The 25,641-nt window shown below is 39.5% G+C and overlaps 1 protein-coding gene across 2 annotated transcripts in view; it reads left to right on the top strand.

Annotated features, from left to right (window-relative positions):
- The first annotated feature begins 1,000 nt into the window (after positions 1 to 1,000).
- Positions 1,001 to 25,641, top strand: part of CABCOCO1 (ciliary associated calcium binding coiled-coil 1) — a 117,272-nt gene continuing 92,631 nt past the window's right edge. The window contains exons 1-4 of one of the 2 annotated variants that reach the window (XM_059662615.1): positions 1,019 to 1,126; positions 3,475 to 3,514; positions 12,558 to 12,661; positions 18,428 to 18,597. In XM_059662615.1, coding sequence (XP_059518598.1) covers positions 12,630 to 12,661; positions 18,428 to 18,597 — 202 coding nt within the window. In that variant the 5' untranslated portion in view covers positions 1,019 to 1,126; positions 3,475 to 3,514; positions 12,558 to 12,629. Of the gene's footprint in view, positions 1,127 to 3,474; positions 3,515 to 12,557; positions 12,662 to 18,427; positions 18,598 to 25,641 lie in introns of both variants that reach the window. The other variant, XM_059662614.1, reaches the window with a different exon arrangement.

Genomic DNA, 25,641 nt, shown 5'->3' with positions numbered 1-25,641 from the left:
AAACCAGAGACAATTCATGAAGACCAGATGAAAATACAAACTGTGTGCATAACGTGTGAACTGTGAGACAATTTTAATTAGAGGCACTATTGTGGAGGTTATGTAAAGCTAACGTGTTTAATTTGGTCTGAAAGGCAATGGGAAAACATAATCCTGGCAGCTGTATTCACGATGGGCTACAATCAGGAGAAATTATGCAAACTGATCCTAATCCTAACAATATCTAACACTTGAAGGTGCAGGACACCCTACTAGACATTCCCATACATTAACATGTTAAATCCTCATGGTAATGCTGTGAGGCAGTCATTATCCCATTTTACAGATGAGAAAACTGGAGCACACAAATGATGTCTGACTTTTCCAGGAAGCTTCGTGCACAGCAATTCCCATGCAGGTGATTGCAAGCAAAGTACATTTCACTTTCAAAGCAGGGATTACCCAGAAAGGAATACTCATAAGGCCAATAGCTATATTGTTTTTAGATGTTTTATTATGGAAAATTTCAAACATATATACACTAGAAAGAATAATGTAGTGACCACCCCCCCCCACCACCACCACCATGTACTCAATCTTGATTAATTTTCTATTCCTCCACCCATTTCCCATGCTCCTCCCCTTATTATTTTGGAGTAAATCCAAACATTACATCATTTCATCAACAATAAATCAGTCTGTATCTCTGAAAGGTAAGGACACTAAAAAATGTCAATCCATGGTAAAGTTCCAATAACATATCTCACTTAACTATTTATTGAGAATTTAATGCATTGGCAGTAGAAACTTCCACATATGAGCTCATTTAAATTGCTGCCCCTGCGCTCACTCTTACTGTCTCAACTCAAAGATCCAAAGGGCCTTCCCAGCAGTGCCCCCACCCGACCCGCCTGAGACCTCAGCTCCCACCGCCGGGTCCCACCCCTCCCGCCTGCGCCCGGGCTCCGACCGGAAGTCGCTTGACGCTGGGATGCACTCCCCAGCCCCGACCCCGGCCCCGCCCCGGTTGCCTAGGTGACGAGGGGCCGCTCCGCTCCGCGAGATCATGGCGGCTTCTTTGGGGTCAACTGTCGGGGCGACGACCTCCGCGGCATTGACCCCGACGGGAACCCCGCCGGAGTCGGAGGTACGTCGCCCTTCCCGATGCCCGCGACCCCCTAGCGCACGCACCCTCACCCCCTAGACCCGCGGGACCCTCGGCCAGGCCAGGCCCGGGTCCGAGTCCCACGCCCGGGGCGGGCCGGGCCGGGCCGGGAGGGCGGAGGCGTGGGGCTGCGCGGGGCCCCGAGAGGCGGTGCGAGGGACCCGGAGGCACCGCCCCGCGCCCCCGGAGTCCCGCCTTCCCGGCCCCACCCGCCCTGGCACGCGGCCCGTCCGGCCCTCGAGGGTAAACTGGCGGTTCCTCCTTGGGCTGCTTTGGTTTTAGGCCCGAAGACTCTCCGCTACGCGCTTCCCCGGATTCTCTGCGCTTACAAAGGGATTTTGGCATTTGAAGTAGGCCATCAGTCCCTTTTGGAAATTTCTAATTCTTTTTTTTTAACGATCACAGTTCCGATTGTTGAAAAGGTGTCAGGGAATAACTCTTCATTAATACTGGACTGAGTAATGTTTGAAGGCTGGGGCTTGGTTTTTCCCTTACTATTTTACCATTTCTCTAAGTAAATACATGATAAGAGGTCGGACAAAGGAGGCATCCCTGGAAAATCGACCTTCTGGCTGTGGCGGTGTTGCTCATCATCAGCTTGTCTTCTGGGAAGTTAGTTCACCTCCGCGGGCCCCAGTGGTTTCCTGTGCACAATAAAGACTTATCTTTAGGCCCCGCCCAACATCACCTCTCAGTCATAGATGGGCTTTAGGTAACTTTGACTTCTCATAAGCTTGGTATCCTGAGGTATTTATTAAGAACATACCTGCTATGCCAGAGATCACTAAGAAAACGTTTGTCTTCACACACTGAGCCCGCCATGTTGTTCCTGTGAAGTGTTTTTCAGTTTCTTAAGGCCCCCAAAGGTAAATAATGTTATAATTAACTCTATGCTCACCTCCCTCATTAGCCTAAACAACGTTCTCTCTGCAGAAGTATTAGCTGCAATATTGTAAATAAACACAGAGCCAAGAATTCAGTTCCTTGCTCAGAGGTATGCAAAGCTGTTCCCAATCCAGATCCTTCCCATTACTATCTGCAGACCGCCAAGGCATGCTGTCTCGCCTGTGAGCCCTTTGAAATTAGCGTACTTAAAAAACACATCTTAATGTGATAAACTGCCTGTTACTCCCTTGTGATCTCTAATGTAATACAATTTCAAAAGTGGCATAGGAAATTTCCCAATACATTTCTGTTAAATATATACAAAAACATACTTATGACAATACGTAATTTTCAGTGTACATATCCATGTAGATAACGTCCTTTCTAAGACAGATAATTTGAGGTCCTAATGTATCTGTACTCAAGAAAAAGAAAGAAATACCCCACAAGGTTTTTAAAGATGCAAATAAATACCATGGTCTAGGGCCGTGGTCGGCAAACTGCGGCTCGCGAGCCACATGCAGCTCTGGCCCCTTGAGTGTGGCTCTTCCTAAGCCTTAGGAGTACCCTAATTAAGTTAATAACAGTGTACCTACCTATGTAGTTTAAGTTTAAAAAATTTGGCTCTCAAAAGAAATTTCAATCGTTTACTGTTGATATTTGGCTCTGTTGACTAATGAGTTTGTCGACCACTGGTCTAGGGGAAAAAATTCACTTTTTATAATGGATGATGAGGCAGATGAATGAGCTAGTTATAGGCCTTAGGTGAGTATTTACCATATTAGCACTGTCTAATGGAGGCAGAGTTCCTGTAGTTCACAGAGGAGAGAGTTGATCCATAGAGCTGTGTCATTCATTAGAATGACAGGTTCTGCCAGCCACCCATTTGTGCTGACTGGAGGGCTCAGGGGTGAGATGGAAAAGATGGCAAAACCTCTCTCTCTTGGAGTCTTCCCAAGGCCACAGCTTTTCAGTTAGTTACTGAAAGATTCTTCTCAGATCAGATTCTTTCCAGAGTTGATCCCCTGAGACTTGGTCCCTTATGGTGTCACTTCTAATAAATTCGGTATCCAAATTGACTTAGCCAGTAGACCATGGAGTCATTTCAGCCAAGCAGTAGTGAAATATTTCTTTTCTTGCCAAGTCTATTGGAAATACAACATAAGCTTCCAGGAGTCTCAGGTTTCCCATTTGTTGTTTGTTGCCAATAACTAGAATAAAAACAACCCATTACTGCAGTCACATAGTAAGCAATCAATAAAATATAACTTGTTAAAATCATAGGTGGACTGACGTATGCCAGGAGAGATAGTAGTAATCATAGACTAAAATCTACTCGATCAGATACTGTGAACAAGCAGACATGAAATGCAGGTCCAGGAAAATATTTTTCCTATGACATTGTATAAACTCTTCTTGCCAACTCTCTGAATTTAACATTCCAGGTTCTTTAATAGCATTGGAGCAAATGACTCCTTGCGAAAGGTAAGACCAAACTTTTAGCAGAGATATGTATCAATGCACAAGAACAGAAAAATATCAAAAATCTGAAAATAAATATTTGCTGTAGACATATGTATGTTTATACATAAGTGAAAGGAATTTATAAGTGAATTTGTAATTGAATGTAAAAATGAAAACTAGAAATTCAGTCATCAGTCTTTTATTATTAGTTTATTCATAAGCTGACTTTCTTAATATTTTTGAAAACACTATTTAGGAAATATAATTACTTAAGTAGTATACTTAAAAGGACTATACTTCAACTCATATTATATGAGACCTAAAAGAAAATGTAAATGTTTATTTCCCACCCAATTGCTTTTTCTGAATAATGTCCCTTAGTGTCACCATATCCCCTGATAGATGCTTTCTGGGCTTTATCAGCACAGGAGAACACTTACATAACCTTGAGTGGAAAGGTGAAGGTCATGTGTCTTAGAGATCTCATTATGTCCTGGAGGAGGCCATTGACGATCCTCTCTACTGTAGGTGGTTTCTACAGAACTTGAAAACAGCCCCCTTCTATTGACAGGTTAGAGAGACAACACTTTGGGCTTAACATGAACAGCAAAATGATGAGGTTTCTGCTATTTCAACATTACTCGAGTTATTTATTAAAGCCATTCACAGCATATAGAGTAGGTCAACCTATGCACGACCAAGGGGAGGTCTCCAAAATATTCCTTAAAATATCATTGAGAAAATGCTACTAATGTACCCCAAAATGTTATTATACAATATTATTATTTATCAGACGCTGAGAACTTCTGGGAATAGTGGCTGTGGGTATGAAAATATTGACAAACATTTGGGCATTTCTTTGCGTTTCCTGTCTTATTTTAAAAGTCCTACTTCTTCTCCCCTCCAGCCTCCCTTTCAGGTTGCACAAATAATCTTCAATCATTTTCTAATACTTAAAGTTTTAATATACTAAAGTTAGGTTTTTAACACAGCTAAAATTAATGTTTGATAGATATATTTTATTTATTTGAAATGAGGATTTCATTTTGTTTTCTTCTAGATGTGAACCATCAATTAAATTAGCTTCCTAACTAAATTAACTATCCTCTCTGTTCTTAGAGAATGGACTGACTACCACTATCACATTATAACATTACTAGAGGCCCGGTGCATGAATTTGTGTACCAGTGGGCCTGGCCTGCAGATTGGGCTGAAACCAGCTCTCCAACATTCCCTGAGGGGTCCCGGATTGTGAGAGGACACAATTGGGGCGGGGGAGGGATGTGGGAGGTTGGCAGCCAGAGAGGGACCACGGGAGGGCTCCAGGGCATGTCTGGCCCGTCTTGCTCAGTCCTGATCAGCAGGACCCCAGCAGCAAGCTAACCTACTGGTCAGAGCATCTGCCCCCTGGTGGTCAGTGCATGTCATAGCAAGTGGTTGAGCCGCCTTAGCATATCATTAGCATATTATGCTTTGATTGGTTGAACAGACGACCGGACACTTAGCATATAGACTTTTATTATATAGGATCAGTATACCTGAATGGACACAAAAATAGACAAAGTAGTCAGTGGAATAGAATAGAGAATTCATATATATATCAACACTAATAAAAGAGAAAAATGGTAATTGGCGTACGACGATACCCTTTTCATTGGCTAATCAGGGCTATATGCAAATTAACTGCCAACTAAGATTGGCAGTTAACTGTCAACAAGATGGTGGTTAATTTGCATATGTAGGCACAATGCAGGGAGGCGAAAGGGAAAGCAGGAAGAAGCCCCCTGCCACTGACAGTGATCGGAAACCCAGGGGGGAGCTAAGAGCTGGGGGGCAGGGCAAAGGTGGCCCTGGGGCCGCCTTTGCCCTGCCCCCCAGCCATGATCGGAGAATCAGGTGCCTTTTCCACCCTGGCCAGTGATAGCAGGTAGTAGGGGTGGAGCCAGCGATGGGAGCTGGGCACGGTCGAAGCTGGCAGTCCCAGGAGCTAGGGGCCCCTTGCCTGGGCCTAAAGCGGAGCCCACGATCGCGGGGCCGCTGCAGCTGTGGGTCCCCGCTGCCCGGGCCGGACGCCTCAGCCAGAGGCATCCTGCAGGGGCAGGGGCGGAGCCCACGCAATCGCAGCGCCCCCCGCTGCCACTGCAGGTCCCCGCTGCCCGGGCCGGACGCCTAGGCCAGAGGCGTCAGGCCTGGGCAAGGGGCCGATCCTGCGATTGGAGGGTGATGGGGGTCAACGCCTGAGGGCTCCCAGTATGTGAGAGGGGGCAGGCTGGGCTGAGGGACACTCCCCCCCACACACACCCAGTGCACGAATTTCGTGCACCGGGCCCCTAGTATTTTATAAAACAGGTAGAATTCAGTGACAAAACTCTCAGTAAAATATGAGTACAAAAGAATAGCTAAACAAGAAGAAATTATTTGCCAAACATCATCATATTGAATGGTGAAATACTTAAAGCCATTTGTATAAAAGCCAGAAACTAGAAAGGAATTCTGGCTAGTAACATTACTGTAATCCAACATACTATAGAACTTCTAATTAATAAAATAAGAAAACTAAATATGTGCCTTAAGTGTTAGAAATTAAATAAAGAAAAAACACTTTATTTGAAGATTACATGGTTGCATACCTAAGAAACCTGACATTGTATTAACATGGTTTGAACTAATACAAAATTTGATAAGGTGGTTACATATAACAAAAATACAAGGCCAATTGCTATTCCCTATATTAGAAATTAATTAGAAATGGAAATGGCAAGATCTTGGTTTTGAATATAATAAGGCATAGGACCTAAAGATATTATAAACGATCAAAAGTTTAATAATAAGAGTTGATAAAAAGACGACTTATTGGAAACCTTCAAATTTAAAAAAATTCAATCCTTCCCACATTGTAAATGCAATTCAATGGATCTAAAGATTTAGTTCCTATATACAACTATATACATACAAAGTTATGATAGAGTTTTTCATGATGATCCATCCTTGCATTTCTGAATTTATCCTAATTTGGTCACAATGATAGCTTATTGTTCTATTAGAACATTTCTGGATTCAGTTTTCCAACATAGCATTTTAATTAGAATTTTTGCATCTGAATTTATTAATGATTTCAGTCTATAATTTTCTTTTTGTGCTAGTTCAGGTTTTTGTGTGTAGATTATGATGGCTCTTAAAAATGAGTTATCTACAGTCTATAATTATTACAGTTAACAGAATTTGTGTTCTTGTTTATTATGTAGCACTTCAAGTGTAAAACTATTGGGCATGGTGACTTTTTAAAAAGTAGACTTTCCGTTTAGTCCATGTTTGGTCAGTTCTCTCTTACCCTAGTCAAGTTTGATAACTTACGTAATCCTACAAAATCACCCATTTCCTTGTAATTTTAAAATGTATTTCCACTTACATGCATATATTTTTTCTTTATTTTTAATCACATTTGCTAGAGATTTTCCTGTTTTATTATTTTAAAGAATTAGCTGTTGCTTTAACTTATCCTTTTTTCAATTATTTTTTCCTTCTTTTTCTTAAATTGGCTCTTTAGCATGGTCAGGACTATAGTGAGGTGAGTGATGCACTCTTCTTGTGCACAAAATTTAAGGGTGCCAAAAAAATTCAGTAGTCAAGATAAATTATATTTTAATGCAATATTTTAAAAAATCAAAGTTAATGCAAATAAATCCCTAATGGTCAAAGTTTTAAATAAAGACAGCATTAGTATTACTGATTTTTCCCCCCCTTTTGCCTCAGGCTCCAACATGGTTCAACACAGTGCTGCTCCTTAGTTCATTTATTTTCAGGCTTGAAGAAAGTCTTTTAAAATGTGGAAATTGTAGACCACTGTATGACTGAAACGCCTCCGTAGTCATTTTTGGTGAAATGTATTTTTCTTTTAATGAACATTTCTTAAGAATCTTTTGCCCCAACCGCTTTGGCTCAGTGGATAGAGCATTGGCCTGCGGACTGAAGGGTCCCAGGTTCGAGTCCAGTCAAGGGCATGTACCTTGCTTGTGGGCACATCCCCAGTAGGAGATGTGCAGGAGGCAGATGATTGATGTTTCTCTCTCATCAATGTTTCCAACTCTCTATCCTTCTCCCTTCCTCTCTGTAAAAAATCAATAAAATATATTTAAAAAAAATAATCTTTTAAGACACTGTCAGTGATGGATACAAATATACCCCCAGAAACCTTAAATTCTAGAAGGCAGACAAGTATACAAGGTTTAGGTGACATTAGAGAAAAATTTCAGAGAAAACATTATCTGGCAAATAATATCAGGCTTTCAATTTTATTGCTTCTGGAATAACTGCTAAAATCCACCAGGTGGTGGAATAAAATGAGTTACAGTGCAGTTTAGCTTACAGATTTTCCTAGTCAGAGATGTAATTTTACAGAGAAAGCCACAATTACATATCCACATTTTTATTAGCCTATTCATGAATTTTCTATTATGCATTTGATTTGTACAAATGAGAATGTATGTGTTAAAAGATTAAAGATTTTTAACCACCTTGTATCCTTTCTAATGCAAGGCAGTGTATAAACAAACAAAAAAGAGCTCTAGTTTAAAATAGGTCCAGGAATTCAATTTAAACAAAGAAAATAAGAAACCAGAGGCAAACCCTCCTATAAGATGATTATCTTAAGCTATCAAGTTTTAGTAAAAAATGCACTGATCATAGGCATCTTAGCTAGAACTGTTATTATACAAAAGGTTGAGTATTGTATTCTTTTCCATATAGTTCTTGTATGACATATTTTTTCCTATCCAGAAAATTTTAAATCTAATAAAATTGATCTAATATCTGTAAAATGAACCTTTCATGTATATATTTATTCATTATTAATAATGATAGCAATCTTATATATATTAAAACGTATCAAAATGATTTTTTAAAAATATATTTTATTGATTTTTTACAGAGAGGTAGGGAGACGGATAGTTAGAAACATCGATGAGAGAGAAACATCGATCAGCTGCCTCCTGCACACCCCCCACTGGGGATGTGCCCGCAACCAAGGTACATGCCCTTGACCGGAATCGAACCCAGGACCCTTGAGTCCACAGGCTGACGCTCTATCCACTGAGCCAAACCGGTTAGGGCCAAAATGATTTTTAACATGAATTCAAATTTAGGTTCAAAAGACTTGCTGTAAGTCACAAAATTAATCAGTTGTCAAACCTCATGAGATTTCCAAATCTAAGTCCTGCTTTTCATTAAGCTGCATCATTCAACAGTGTCATCAAATGATGGAGATGAATTCAGGCAGCCTATTAACAACCTATGTTGACATAAGTAGGATCTTCAGAATTCTCAAAAGAAGTAAAAGATTGAATGACTGTCCTTGAGGAATTCATAATCTAATGGGCTTGACAGTACAGGAATACTGCTACTAATAAAAAATATATAACCAACAAACATTTTAACAAATATACAGCCATATATTGTGGACTAAAATACTATCCTATCTAAAAACTGAGTGTGTTTAATTCAGTTTCCAAGTATCTAAGTGCCTACTAGGTGCAAGACATTATATATTAGGTACTAAGGTATTTTTGGCTTAATTGAGATTATAATCTAACTAGGGGCCAGGTGCACGAAATTCGTGCACTGGGTGTGTGTGGGGGGGAGTGTCCCTCAGACCAGCCTGCCTCCTCTCACATACTGGGAGCCCTCAGGCGTTGACCCCCATCACCCTCCAATCGCAGGATCGGCCCCTTGCCCAGGCCTGACGCCTCTGGCCTAGGCATCCAGCCCGGGCAGCGGGGACCCGCAGCTGCAGCGGCCCCACGATCGTGGGCTTCGCTTTAGGCCCAGGCAAGGGACCCCTAGCTCCTGGGACTGCCAGCTTCGACCATGCCCAGCTCCCATCACTGGCTCCACCCCTACTTCCTGCTATCACTGGCCAGGGCGGAAAAGGCACCTGATTCTCCAATCATGGCTGGGGGGCAGGGCAAAGGCGGCCCCAGGGCCGCCTTTGCCCTGCCCCCCAGCTCTTAGCTCCCCCCTGGGTTTCTGATCACTGTCAGTGGCAGGGGGCTTCTTCCTGCTTTCCCTTTCGCCTCCCTGCATTGTGCCTACATATGCAAATTAACCGCCATCTTGTTGGCAGTTAACTGCCAATCTTAGTTGGCAGTTAATTTGCATATAGCCCTGATTAGCCAATGAAAAGGGTATCGTCGTACGCCAATTACCATTTTTCTCTTTTATTAGTGTTGATAGAATGATCTAGGTTAGGTTAATTTCCTAACCCTGGATTACAAAAAAAGATAGCTAATGAAGTAGCATATTTTAAGTCTAAGTTAGATATTTAAAAACAAAAATATAACAACCTAATTTAAATACAATCATTAAACTGATTACCATTCCTAGTAAGTGCCAGCTTTGGAATCTTTCTATTCTGGGAAAAGAATAACGAAAAATTGTGATATGATCTTGTTTACTATAGCAAAGCATTTCTTTGCTTTTCTTATTTATTGGAGCCCATTCACATGGAAGGATATATTACTATTTGTTGAATGGAAAACACTTGCCCCCTCTCTTCCCTAAACCTCACAATCCTTGATTTTTATGGAGCTGTTGCTGTTTCTGTGTCTGTCTCCTCTTTCACCCCCATTCACAGCTCTTCTCCTCCTGCTCTGCTTTGGGCAGTTCCATCCATTCTCACATTCGAGGGATTCCTAAACCAGGATCTTCAAACTTGACCTTTCTGACTCCAGCATTTCTAATTAACCTGTACACATTTCTTCCTTGATAGGCATATTGCAGCTTAAACTCAACCACTGAAACCAAACTCACTATCTTGCCTTTTTAAAACTAGCATCATCTTCCAAAACTCCTATCTCTATTCTGTGTAACAAGAGTACCATGTGTGGATTTTGCAGGTACTATGCTGCCATAAAAAAGAAGGAACTCTTAACATTTGCAACAGCATGGATGGAACTGGAGAGCATTATGCTAAGTGAAATAAGCCAGTCAATGAAGGAAAAATACCACATGATGTCACTCATTTCTGGATAATAAAGACCATTATAAACTTATGAACAAAAATAGATACAGAGGCAGAGCTGCCTCGAACAGACTGTCAAACTACAGCAGGAAGGCCGGGGAGGGTGGGAGGGCAGGAGGGGGGTGGGTAAGAGATCAACCAAAGGACTTGTATGCATGCATATAAGCCTAACCAATGGACATAAGACACTGGGGGGTAAGGGAGGCCAGGGGATTGTCAAGGGCGGGGGGGGGGGGGAAGGAGACATATATAATACTCTTTGTAATACTTTAAGCAATAAAAAAAAATTTAAAAAAAAAACAACAACAAAAAACCTAGAATCATCTTCCAAAACTCCTAGCTCTATTCTGTGTAACAAGAGTACCATGTGTGGATTTTGCAGGTTGTACTCCAAACAATAGGACTTGGCTGAGGGTTGAGCAGGAGCAGAAACTATACCGTCTTCACAAGTGCTGCACTTGGGCCCAGGGCTGTGCCAGCCTTAAGAATCTCAACTTGCTGCCCCTAGAGAGGATGCCTTTGTCTAGGTCACACAGAGGGGCATGTATGCTATTGGAGGCCCTTTTCCTTCTAGTCGCCTATTTCAGAAACTCAGAACCTCCATTCCTCCTTCACTCTTTTAGTCCCCCATATATAATATGGTGCATTCACCTCTTTCTTTTAAGGTGCACTACATGGAGCCTAGTACAGCCTCAGGCCTCATTCCTGTTTTAACAATCCTTTCATTTAGCTCCTCCTCTGTGCCCTTACTCTGCCCCTGCTAAAGATTACCCTTCCTTCAAGCACAGTTTTATGCCATTCACTGCTCAAAACTTCATGGATGCCTTATTGACTCTGTTAGCAAGAACACATTCTTTAGCATGTCATTCTTTAGCTAGGGTTTAAAATATTTATGTTTCATTGCACAGTATCTCATATCCTGTAATTTAATATTTACTGAATTATTAAATTTAAGATCTCCCACAATAGGTTCCCACTGGCAACTTCCCACTTAGGTCCAACTAGTCCCCCGCTTGTAACGTAGGTACCATTATGAAGTTACTTGATATTTACAGAACTGGTACCCAACATCAATGTCTTTGTCACGTTGGTTTTGCTGCTCATTCACGTGGGGCATGCCTAATCTCACAAAGTCCTTTCCTGGACCTTCTGTCTGTAGACTTTCCTCGTCCTATTCCTAATCTTGTTCCTTTTGAACTGAATGCCACATTTTTATGGCTCACCATTTTATTTTCTTATTTTATAGTCACCCTTAATTTGTTCCTCCCACTAGATGTTAAGATTCTTGAGGATAGCAAGTCTTTCTTACTTGCCGTTGCCTCCTTTTGAGCCCCAAGTTCAATGAGGAATGCGTAGATGAACCGCGTCCAGCACAGCCAGGGGTAAACCTGAGGAGGGGCGTTGAAGGATTAAAGAAAACAGACAAGAGAATACAGTTGGGACCAGGTGGATCTCTGTGCCTGGATGAGGAAACTGACACAGCCTGTAAGCCAAAGCTTTATTTTATAGTCAGATCACACAAAGCAAAACAAGGGCAAGATGTTTACAATGTTCTTGCGAATTTCAAATCTGCTTCTTTCCTGTTGTTGCCATTCTCTGAACTCTATCAAGCTTTGTTTAGGCAGCACTTGCTGCACCCCCTGCAGCCCACATCCCTTAGTGACCTAGGAATGCAGGGTTGGACTATAAGGTGGAGCTTACAATCATAGCCTTCTGGCTATAATCGTGCTGGGAGGGCTTTGCCGTACAAGCTGGGACTTATATGTGGCTGGGCCACAAGTCGGTCCAAGGCGTGAACGCTGTAGCCGCTCTCCATACAGATATTAAAAATATTTGTTAATTGAAAACCATTACCCAGTTTTAAGTATGCTCAAAAGATAGATTGACTAGCCATTCAATTTTTACTTAAAAACAGAAAAGGATTATCTAGGAGAGAGTTGTTCTAAAAAAAATTTTCCTGGTCTCATGGTCAGAACAAATGTTGATATCCTTGGGATTAATATGTAAAAGATATGATTGAGATAACTCATTCCACTTTTTTTTTTGTAGAAAGATGCTGAATTTCAGGAGCATGACAAGTTTCTGTCTCCAGATTTTCTCTCAGTTGCCCAAATCACCGAAATGCTAGCAGAGGACATAGATGGAGTTCAACAGTAAGCACTTCAATATTACAATTAAATGCAGAACAGTTCTAGCTCTGCATCTATAAATGACCATAATATTCTACTACACATTTTAAACTTTTTTCTGAATATATATATATACATATATATGTATATATATACTGTATATTATATATAGATATATATTCAGACTCTGGAACACAAAAATTCTTAACCAACTGACTTTGCACTACTCAGTATTCTTCTTTATGAGAGAAATGCATTTCAAGCCAACTTGTTAATATTAACTGAGAGCAGAGATTTATTGTTAAAAGCAGCCTTTAACATATGCTGCCTTCTATTTCTTTTTCTCTTTCATCCATAAAACCATAAATATTCACAAGAGCTTTTAGGTCTTCTGTGTCATTTGAAAAGAATAAGTTGTAATTTTCTGTAATATTAATAATATATTTTATTTGGAAATTCTGAATATTAGCCATCCACCTCTGATTTTTATTGGATATGAAGCTATATTGAGTATTCTGTTTTTATACATTTGCTTAAAAATGTGATATAACTGAATTTATAGGCAATAATGCTAATAGGTGTACATATTATTTTTAAGACCATTGATTTCTATAGTAGAGCATTTACTTTGAACTCTAGTCAGATATATCTAACACACAAATTCCTAAATGGTGTTTTTAGTAACCACTGATTTTAAAAATCATCAGCTCTAATAATGGAATCCCGATTGGCTGTAATGTGTAGAGAGTGGGGACAATGTGCTGTTCTGGATCGTAATGTCCCTGTGTAAGATTTCTGCAGGCCAGTCCTCCACATTTTAGCAGGGAGTTGTGGACTGTAATGGGCAAATAGAAAATGACTCTGTCAGGGGTTATCATTTGCAAATCTCACAAATATTATGGAATAGAGGTAATTTACTACTGAGAAGGAATATGACAGATGTACTGGCTAGGAGAGAAGTCTGAGAAGGGAAAGCATATTAAGAGCAGAGGAATGACAGTGACAGGCCTTTTCCCAAGATGCTGTTCACCTCCAGCACCTGCAAATCCTACTGGAAATGCTGGTGATGAGTGATTCGGCCATACTACTGACTCTCTGCATCTTTCTAAGCATCTATATATATATATATAAAGCCAGGGACTGAACACTGTAATGACTGGAACAAACAGTTGCTATGACACCCACTGTGGCCAGCGAACCAGCCCAATCAGGAGTGGGGCCAACCTCCTGCAGCCCCTCCCCCCACTTGGCCCCAACCCAGATCAGCCCCCCCTGACCCCAGTCAGGGGCAGGGCCAGTTGGCCAACCACCTGAGGCCCCCCAGCCGTGCCTGCCCCTGACCACCCCCCCTACCCCAATAGGGGATGTGGCCAGCCAGCCAACCTCCCGCAGCCCCTCCCCCAACAACCCCTTCCCTCAATGGGCCCCCACCACCCCGTTCAGCCCACAGCCCCTCCCCCAATCCAACTCTGACCCCGATCGGCCCCCCCACTCTAATCAGCCAACCACCCATGGCCCCTCCCCCCAGCTGCTGGCCCCTGATTGGCCTCCCCAACCCCATTCGGGGGCAGGGCCGGCTGGCCCACCACACACAGCCCCTCTCCATAGCCAGCCCCTCTCCCAATCAACCCCCACCACCCCATCAGCCTGCAGCCCCTCCCCCCAGCCAGCTCTGCCCCAATGTGGGGTGGGGCTGGCCAGCCAACCTCCCACGGCCCCTCCCCCAGCCACTGACACCTGATCAGCCCCCCCACCCCAATCAGGGGCGCGGCTCCAGCCAATCACCTGTGGCCCCTACCCCCAGGCAGCCTGACCCTGCCCTAATCAACCCTGATTGGGGCAGGCTGGCCAGCCAACCTCCTGTTGTTTCCTCCTCCCGACAGGCCCAGACCCAGTCTGCCCAGGTTCCCAGGTTGGAGCCAGGCTGGCCAGACCCCACCAGTGCATGAATTCGTGCACTGGGCCTCTATAGTTAGTCAATAAAAATCTTTACTGATTTTAAAACAAGTATTTCATGATGATTTTACAATTTTTTTAGAAATGAATGCTCATTGAGAATTCTGACTTTTAATGTAGGAATTGATTAGTAAAATTCATTCATTTCATCAGCATCACTGATTACTTATGCTTTATTTTTTTTAATATATTTTATTGATTTTTTACAGAGAGGAAGGGAGAGAGATAGAGAGCTAGAAACATCGATGAGAGAGAAACATCGACCAGCTGCCTCCTGCATATCCCCCACTGGGGATGTGCTCGCAACCCACGAACATGCCCTTGACCGGAATCGAACCTGGGACCCTTGAGTCCGCAGGCCGACGCTCTATCCACTGAGCCAAACCGGTTTCGGCTGATTACTTATGCTTTAAGTAAAATATTATTTTCTCTTATTAAGTAATCCCAAATGTTGTTGGTCATTGAAATGTAAAAGTTAGTTATTTAATAAAAAATGTGATGCAAATGACATATTTATTTAATATCGTTTACAAAGTATTTTTTAAAATATTAAATAAAAGATGTTATGTTAGATGCAATTAATATTAAATAAAAGGTATTGCAGACAAATGATTTTTAGACTTATTTCCGCATCTTAAATTGTACTGTGTATCATACCTTCTGTGACAATCTTTTTTTTTTTTTCAATTATTGGCTCTTTTTGTTGTTTATGATCTAAATTCTGAAAGTATTTTAATCTTTAAGAGGTGAGGTCTAGGACAAAGGAAATGATACAGATGTTGATACAGAAGTTAGCACTATAGAAACAAGCAGATTTAACATAGGTGGACCTTTTAAACGGTCTCATTAATAGAATTCACCTAAAGTAATCTCAGATTTTAAGACATCAATTTTGAATAAATGACACTAGTGTTATGTCAGGAGTCACTGTTCTGGAAAGTAATTTTTTGTGTGTGTGTTTTTTAAGTGAATTTTGTAATAGTAATCCTGAAATATTTACAATCAATCATTCATTTTTAGTTAAAATAGTGTCATTATAAATGGAGATTAAATACCTTTCAACATAACAGAAATATAATTTAGGTATCCTGTCACTAAGTGACAGAAGTATGCCAAAATCATACAGTTTGCAAAGCTATATACCTATTAAAAATAAATTATAGGAAATTAACACATTTTCTACCTTTTAAAATTAAAAGTTGTACTCCATGAAAGCAGCCAACCACGTAAAACATTAAAGGATCATTAAAACATATTTGTGGAATATACTTCACGTAAAGCTAAATGTCTGGGTACATTTCTCATGGTCTCCTAAGTACGATCAATTATGTTTTAATGTAACTCTGATTTTATGAATAGATCTACTCAAATCTTGTTTGAAACAATGATAGGAACAAAATTTAAAATAACTCTTTAAATACAGAAATAACACTGAGATCTTTTAATAACCTTTCTATAACGGGGCTTCCATGAGCTGTTCAATTCTTGCCTTAAGGCTTATTTCTGCATATCATCATATTTAAAAAATAAAATGCACTCCAATGTCAAGAGCATGCAAGAATAATGCAATATTTTTACTGAAATTCTTGGTGAGATAGTTATAGTGCTTATCAGTGTGGCAAAACTTCCTAAGTCACTATCAAGCATCTTTCTCTTTCCCTGCATTTTCTCATGCTACAGACGTGGCCATCTCTCCCCTTCCCTCTATTCATCTCTCCTTATCCCCAGAGGAAAAACTTACAAATTTGACAGTTGGATATAGAAGCTGCAGTCAAACCACAGTAGTATCTTGCTCCAAATGCTTCCCTGCATAATCTCCTTTGGGGTGAAGTAACTGAACCAAGAATAGAAATGTTAAATACTTAGTCCTGCATTTCAAATTGAAGGTTAACATCTAAATGGTACTAGGAGAAGAGGTGCAAGGGATATCAGAGAGAGGCAGCGGTGGAGGATGCCAAAGAAATTTCACCAAAATATCCTTACACAAGTAGTTACCTTCATTTACATACAAACACTGAGCATACATGTAACTATTCAGGCCAAATATTTAATTTTTTAGATACATAGCATAGAGATGGCAGATGAAGAGTACACTTAGAAGGAAGATGAACTGCTGGAAACAGAAGTGCAGGAGAAAGGAGCACATACATACATACATACATACATACATACATACATACATACACACACATCTGAAGACCCTAGACTGAGGTAAAATTATACTCACTCTCCTAGGGGAAGAGAAAACCTTGAAACGCATTTCCAGAAGCCTCGGGTGCAACGACAGGATCAGGATGTAGAGATGAGAGCAGGTGCTTCCCATACTCACAAGCAATAGGTTGTTTATGTGATAGTAAAGAAATCGTATCTTACTTCTTTCTTCTTTATCCCCACTAATTAAAAGAATAAAACTAGACTCATTGACATGAACTTATGTCATACAGAAAATAGCTTGTAATATGGCCAGGTCTGAGTGCTAAATAAGGAATATGCATACAAGACATAGCAAGGGGGAAAAAATTGAATAGGGTAAAGAACTCGTAGGCATTAAACATATATCAGAAAAATATAGCCATGAGTAGGTAAAAAAAAAAAAGTAAAATATTTATCATGAATTTAAAAAAATGCATGGGAAGCAGTTACCACAAGGTAAATCTGAGTACAAAAACTAAAGGAAGAAATACAAAATAAAAGGTGACAAAATGGGTAAAACAGAGTAGGAAAAAAACAGTGTTGCAGAGATAGAATTTATAAAGCAGCCCAAGGGAGAATTAACACTCTGAAAACACTGAGGGACATAGAATACAATAATGAGAAAAGTATATAAAATTAAAAGAAAATTGATATGAAACATTTTTTAAGGTTAAATAGAAAATTATAGCTAGAGAAAAAAAATTAGTAAATATACATAATTGGAATTTAAAAAAAAAAGAATAAATTTTAACAATCTAATTCCAGAACATTGTCAGAAGGACAAGAAACTTGATTGTATAATAGGAAAATAATGAATTTCAGAGAAAAAAAATAGTAGTTAAGTTGCTATACTTCAAAGATGGAAGAAGAGAAGGGAAGACTAGGCGAAGGAGAATTAGAAATGAATGAAGAGGCAGAGCAAGAAGACCAAAAAGGGTTTTGTATTTTCACTAGAGGCCCGGTGCATGGATTTGTGCACATTGAAAGGAAATTAATTAGAAGGTGGCCGGGGGGTGTGACTGGGCTAGAAGGGCGGGACCTGCTCTGGAGCCAACCTCCTGCAGTCCCTTCCCGGCCTGCAGCACCTGGGGTGGCTCCGGGCCTCGAAGGGCATCTGCAGAATGAGCAGGGTCCTCCCAGCAGGTGGGTCCCTCGGCCTGGCCTGCGGGGATCAGGCCGAAACCGGAAGCCCGACATCCCCCGAGGGGTCCCAGAGTGTGAGAGGGCACTCTGCAAAGTTGCTGTCACAGGGCACCTCCTGTGTTGAGCATCTGCCCCTGGTGGTCAGTGTGTGTCATACCTACCAGCCAGTCAGCCACTCAACCTTTTATATAGAGAGTTATGCTCTTCCTCTCTCTCCCTTTCCCTCTTCCGCCCCCTGTCCTCCCTCTCTCTCTCTCTCTCTTCTTGCCCCTCCCTTTCCCTCTTCCCTAGTTCCTCGTTATCTCTCCCTTTCCCTCTCTCCCTCTCTGTTGCTCTTTTGAATGTCATTTTGGACTTAGAATTTAGATATGAATATTTTTAGATTATAGGCATTATAGAATTTTCATTCCAAAAAATATGTATGTTTTTAAAACTTAGAAAAGGGACTGTTCAATATTTAATCAAATTTCAATACCTGAATTTTTCTTTTTGTTACAGGAAATTTGCCACATTTCTGAATTTCAAAAATCTTAAAACCTGTTTAAAAGAAGCCATTCTAGTAGATTATTATGTATCTGGATTTTTGTGGGCTAGAGGCATGGACTTTTCTGTTCTGCAGTACTCAAAATTTATGACTTTACTAGATGTCTTGCTTCATAATCTTAGAGGTAAGTACTTTCTTCTTTGTTTCAGGGAAAGGAAATATTCTTTAAATTGTGTTGTCAAGCAAAGTTCCTAATTGTATTATGATTCCTTCAGTGAAAATTATATTTTTCCTTGGTGTAGCAAAACCATAGTCATATTTTCATTAAGTTGTAAAAGTTCAAATAATATTAAACAATATAAAGGTCTCTTAATAATTAATTTACCAAAGATATATTCATTTCATTTTAAAATCTTTTCAGTGGCATCTATCCAAAAATTATCAAGTAGTTCAGATCTAGTTGGGTATTCTTTTCATTGTTTGAGTAGTTTTCATCTCATCTTACCTAAAAATATTCCTGGAATATCTCAGGAGGACTAAAAGAGGAAGTATTTTGGTCAATCTCAAACCCCCATTAAATAGACATTACTCACATACACTTAGATTTTGTGACTGTTTTTCTTATATAACATTGCAATCAGTTACTACAGGCAGATTGCAAATTCTTCCCTGGAGCAATTTTAAATGTGATAACTTTTGCTTGAGAATAAATAGAATTGCTTCTTGGGAAGGAGGAAAAGAAGGAAATATACTTTATTTAATGCCAACTCTGTGGTCTAGGTAGTGTATTTGGTCCTAACCCTTAACATACATTACTGAATCTCAGAGCATCTCCTTCCTACAGGGGTATGGTAACCACTGTCTCAGAGTTGAGCAGGCAGTCCTGAGAACAAGGTCTAGAGCTGGGAAATGGCAGAACTGGAATTTGGGCCTCAGACTGTGACACCAAAAGGCCCTGGGCGCAATAAATGTAAAGGTGCTGGTGTCTCAACGGAAAGTGTCAGTTGGGAGGCATCTTCTTCCTTCCTTCCCCTTTCTCTCCCGCCCTCCCCCACGCCTCTCCTTTCTCTCTCTTTCTCCTCCTGTCTCCCCCTCCTCTCTGCCTTTCCTTTGTTTCATTTCTCTTTGGTTGTTTGCCCTTTTTTGCTTGTTTGTTTCTATTTTTTCTTGTTTTTAACTGAGCAGTTAGAGACCTTGCTCCCCCTAAAAAATTGTTACCATCATCCTAGCAAAATTTGTGGATGCCTTGTGGTCACACAAAGCCTAGTCCAGTGATGGCGAACCTTTTGAGCTCGGCGTGTCAGCATTTTGAAAAACCCTAACTTAACTCTGGTGCCGTGCCACATATAGAAATTGTTTGATATTTGCAACCATAGTAAAACAAAGACTTATATTTTTGATATTTATTTTATATATTTAAATGCCATTTAACAAAGAAAAATCAACCAAAAAAATGAGTTCGCGTGTCACCTCTGACACGCGTATCATAGGTTCGCCATCACTGGCCTAGTCTGTTCTATGTATCAATTTCTGACTATACTGGTACAGGGGCAGTTTTTAGTGAGTTAGCAAGACTATAAAGAATTCACTCATGCCCTATGTGTTCTTACGGCTCCTAGTCCCTTTACAAGGAAAGAATTGGTGGTTCTCATTGTGGGGAAAAGAAGATATTATGTTCCTTCTTTGCTTTTATTTAAATATGTAGGGGGAGAATTTCATCTTTGCTTTTACTTAAGTATTTAGTGTCATGTTAAATAACTATACCAATAACAGATAAAATAATTATACTTGGTAATGAAAACAAATATGATAAATGACTGATTTCCAATTATTCTGCACATAGGAAACAGGGTATAAAGAGAAAATAAAAACTGAAGTCCTAGGTACTTAGTCTTGAGAATTCAGTCTTTCCAGTACTATAATTCAAGATACATAATTTGTAATTAAGAGACATGATAAATAATATAATATTGTTTCAATTTCAAGTGTTCAACCACAACCTTCCAAAAAGGAATTTTTAGTAAATTATAAAAAAGACAGACTTTGGCTATATTTTTTTCCTTGTGAAACAAATGTTTATAGAATCTTTGAATACTACATTCCTTTAAACATGTCCTTTCAACAACATTGCCAAAATTACTTAATAAACAAAGAACTATGTAAAACCTAATTTGCATGGAAAATAATAAATAGATGCCAACAATAAGATAAATAGGATATTGAGATTATAAGCCAAACACTTCAAAACAACTATTATAAAAATGCTTAAATGAACAAGTGAATGTTCTTGACACAAATGTTAAAATACAAAGAATTATGAGAGTAATGTAAGATATAAAGAAGAAATAAATGGAAATTTTAGAATCAAAGTATATAATAATCATAATTAAAATCTTTCTGGGTAAAACCAATAGCAGAATGGAGAGGAGACAAAGGAAAAGTCAAGGAATTTGAAGCTAGAGTGATAGAAATGATCCAGTCTGCACAATACAGAGAAAACATGAACCAAACCTCAGAGCCTGTGGGACAATCAAAGTTCTAATTACATATTATCAGAGTCCCAGAAAGACAGGAGAAAGTACAGTGCTGATCAAACATTTGAAGAAATAATGGTTAAAAATGTCTCAGATTTGGCAGAAGATAAAACCTATAAATTTAAAAGGCTGATTGGACCACAAGCAAGTTAAACTGAAAGAAAAACATCATCAACTAACTGGATCTAATTGATGTTTACAGAACAATACACCAGAAAACAGTAGATATTTTAGAAGAAAACATTGGGAGAAAATCTTCACAACCTGGGGCTATACAAGAAGTTCTTAGAAATTACCAGCAAAACCTAACCCATAAAAGAAAGTAATTGATTAATTGGATTGCATCAAATTTTAAAACTTGTTTTATGAACATCACTGTTAAAAGAATTAAAAGACAAGCTACAGATGGGAAACACGAAGCATGTTTACAAATTACATATCTGACAAAGGACTTGTATTTATAATATGTAAAGCATTCTGAAAACTCAACAGTGAGAAAACAAACACTCTCAGATGCCCTGACAGTGTGACTGCAGTTGAGCATAGACCCAGGAACCAAGAGATCACCAGTTCCATTCCCAGTCAGGGCACATGCCTGGAGTTGCAGGATCGAGCCTTCGTAGAGGGCATGCAGGAGGCAGCCGATTGATGATGTTTTTCTCTCATCAGTGTTTCTATCTATCAGTCTCCCCCTCTCTCTCAAATATCAACAAAAACATTACAAAAAATAAGCAAAGCCATCAAAACCCACGACTCCTGTTTAACCATGAGGAAAACATCAGGCAAATCCAAACTGAGGAACAATTGTACAAAATATCTGAGCAATACTTCTCAAACTGATAAGGTTACTAAAAACAAGAAAAGTCTGAGAAACTGTCACTCTTGGGGAACCCCAGGAGACATGACTAGTAAATTTAAAGTGGTGTCCTGGATGAAATCCTGGAACAGAAATAGGACATTAAGTAAAATTTAAGGAACTCTAATAAACATGAACTTTAGTTAATTACAATGTATAAATTTTAGTTTATTAGTTTTAATAAATATACCATAATGTAAGCTGTTAAAAATAAAAGAGAAATTGTGCATGAGGTATGCAATAATTCTCAGTACTATTTTTGTAAATTTTCTATAAATACACATTCTAAAATAAAGTTTCTCTTTAAAAAATGGACAAAGAATTTGGATTCTTCACCAAGGAAGATAAAAGGATGCAAAATGATATGAAAAAAATGTTCAACATCACTAGCCACTGGGGACATGTAAGTTAAAATCACTCTGATACTGCTACACACCGATTAGAATGGCTAAAATAAAAAAATACCAAATTCTGGGAAGGATACAGAGCAACTAGAGTAAGAGTTTTGCCAATGCAACAGCCACTCTAGGAAATGGTTGGCAGTTTTCTTATAAAATTATATGACCCATTAGTCCCACTTCTAGGCATTATTCTAATGAAATAAAACATGTTCATAAAAAACCTGTGCGTGAATACTTTGTAGTTGCTCTATTCATAAGTGCCCCAAGCTGAAAACAGTCCAAATATCTGTCAATAGGTGAAGAGGTAAACAGTGTTCATACAATGAACATAAAATAGAACATTGCTTGCCAGTAAAAATGAATGACCCATGATACACGCAAAAGTTTAGATAAATCTCAATAGCATCGTACTGATTTAAAGAAGTTAGCCACAAAATATTGTACACTGTATGATTACATTTGTAGGATGTTCTCAAAATGATAATAGCTATAGTGATGGAGAATACATTATTGGTTGCCAGAGACTGGGATGGGAGGAAGCCATGAAAGGTATGGGGGAGTTTTATTTATTTATTTTATTACTTCATTTTTATTGATTTCAGAGAGGAAGGAAGAGGGAGAGAGAGATAGAAACATCAATGACAGAGTTAGAGAATCATTGATTGGCTGCCTCCTGCACGCCTCACACCTGGGATTGAGCCCACAACCTGGGCATGTGCTCTGACCGGAAATCGAACCAACCACTGAACCACTCTGGCTGGGCCATGAGGGAGTTTTTGGTGTGGTGTAACTGTTCTGTATCCTATTGTGGTGGTGGTGGTGGTTACCTGATCTCTCCAAGTGTTTAAGTTCATAAGACTGTACAGCAAAAGGAAAAGTCAATTTCATTGTATAAAACTTTTAAACAATGTATATGTATAAAAATAAAGATACAAGATTTAATGGAAGCAAATATATATGCTGTAACAAGAAAGAGAAACTACCTAGAAATAAATTTAAAAGCACACTATCACATGATCTCACTTAGATGTGGAAGCTAATGAACAAAATAAACTGATGAACAAGACATGTCCTAAGACATGGATACATGGAACAGATTGACAGATCTCGCCAGAGGCGAGGGTGGGGATGGGAAGGGGTTAACCACAGAACATATATGCATAGCCCATGGATGTAGACAATAGTGTGTGATGAAGGCCTGGGGTGGGGTGGGGGGTGGATGGAGGGGGCAAAGGAGGGGAAAACGGGGCATCTGTAATACTTTCAACAATACACACACACACACACACACACACACACACACACACACACGCACGTGCGCCCTGGCTGGGTGGCTCAGTTGGAGCATTGTCCTGTGCACCAAAAGCTTGCGGGTGTAATCTTAGGTCAGGGGGCATATGTGAGGCAACTGATTGGTTTTTCTCTTACATCAGTGTTTTTCTCTCTCTCTCTCTCACACTCCCTCTCTCTTTCCTTCTCTCCCTCCCTCCTTTCCCCTTTCTCTCTCTCTAAAATCAATAAACAGCCCTAACTGGTTTGGCTCAGTGGATAGAGCATTGGCCTGTGGACCAAAAGGCCCAGGTTTGATTCCCATCAAGAGCATGTAGCTTGGTTGCAGGCACATCACCAGCAGGAGGTGTGCAGGAGGCAGCTGATCGATGTTTCTCTCTCATTGATGTTTCTAACTCTCTATCCTTCTCCCTTCCTCTCTGTAAAAAATAAATAAAATATTTTTTAAAAAAGCTTTAAAATCAATAAACATATCCTCAGGTGAGAGTAAAAACAAGAACAAATGCACATCTTATAGAAAGAAAAATTATAAGCATTTTTTTAAGGTCACAAAGGAAGTTTTCACCATTTGGGAAAAACAACAGTCATTGAAAGATTCAACATCATAAAGATGCTAAATCTCATTAAATTAATTAAAAATATTAATATTTCAACAAAAATACCAACAGTTTTTCTGTTGTTGATGTTTTGTCTGTATGATAGGTTACTAGGTAAGGTGATTCTAACAAAAATACAGAAAATATACACATACAAATAGCCAGAAAAACTGTCTTTTAAAAGTATGTTAAGATGTAGCATGTATTGTTATTAGAAGTATTAGTATGTAGTAGTGTTTATGAAATCTCAAAAATTTAAACACAATGGTGAATGACTGAGCAGGAAGACCAAAAGTTTAGAAATAGACTCAAGCACGCAATGGAATTCAGTATTTGATAAAATGACATCTCAAATCTGTGGTGAAAAAAATGTACTACTCAGTAAATAATATTGGGACAACTAGGTATCCATCTAGAAGAAAATAAAATAAAATTGGATCCAGCTTCTCTCTGTCCATAAACCAGAATACATTCCAAATGGATCTAACACTTGAATGTAAAATAAGTGGAACTATAAAAATGTTACAAGAAAACATGGTTTAATTTCTTTACAACCTTGGATGAGGAAGACATTTATAATTATGCCTCTAAGCTATAGAACCATAAAGATGAAGGTAGTTAAATTTGATATATAAAAGTTAAAAGTCTGCAAAGCAAAAATACCAAAAGAAAAATCAAAAGAAGAATAAGAAACTGGGAATTATTGCATCTTGCACACCAGCAAATAATTAAGTTCTGAATTATAAAAAAGAGCATGCAGAAGCTGAAGAAAAAGTCCAATAATGCAGTAGAAGAATTTGCCAAGGATGTGACTAAATAAATGCAAATGATTCTTAAGCAAATGAAATGTTCAGCCTTGACGTTAATAAGAAAAATGCAAATTGAAACTACACAGAAATGTAATTTATCATATATCAGATTGACAAAATTTTGGTAACATCCTCAGTTGGCAAAACTGGAAGAAAACATATATGCTTCTTTATTGCTACATTAAAAAACCCCTGTAGCCCTGGTCTGTGAGGCTCAGTTGGTTGGGTGTTGTCCCATATACAGAAGGGTTGCCAGTTCCATTCCCAGTCATGGCACATGCCAGGATGGGGGCTCAATCCCGGGTGGGGGGCCTCCCTTCCTTGGCTGCCGGCTGCCTTCCGGGGCCTTCTTTCATTTCGTGCCGCCTCCTGGTGGTCAGTGCACATCAAACTCCTGGTCTCCAGGTCGAACTCCTGAGGGGACACTTTGCATATTAGCCATAGATAGATAGATAGATAGATAGATAGATAGATAGATAGATAGATAGATAGATAGATAGATAGATAAGATAGATAGATGGATAGTTAGTTTAGTGCAGCAGTCGCCAACCGGTGGTCTGCGGACCACTGGTGGTCCGTGAGGTCTGAAAGGTTGGCGACTGCTGGTTTAGTGCACATACGCATACATATACACGCATATATTTCTCAGCTCTGACCACAGAGAGGGCCTAGAAGCAATGACATCTTATTAGCAATGAGCATACCCAGAACCCAGGTCTTAGTTTATAATTTTATTCTTTAG

Source organism: Myotis daubentonii, chromosome 13 (genome assembly GCF_963259705.1).
Source record: "Myotis daubentonii chromosome 13, mMyoDau2.1, whole genome shotgun sequence".
NCBI classification, from domain to species: Eukaryota; Metazoa; Chordata; class Mammalia; order Chiroptera; family Vespertilionidae; genus Myotis; species Myotis daubentonii.
Note: the sequence above shows the minus strand (reverse complement) of the source record. Positions and strands in the feature narration are given on the sequence as shown.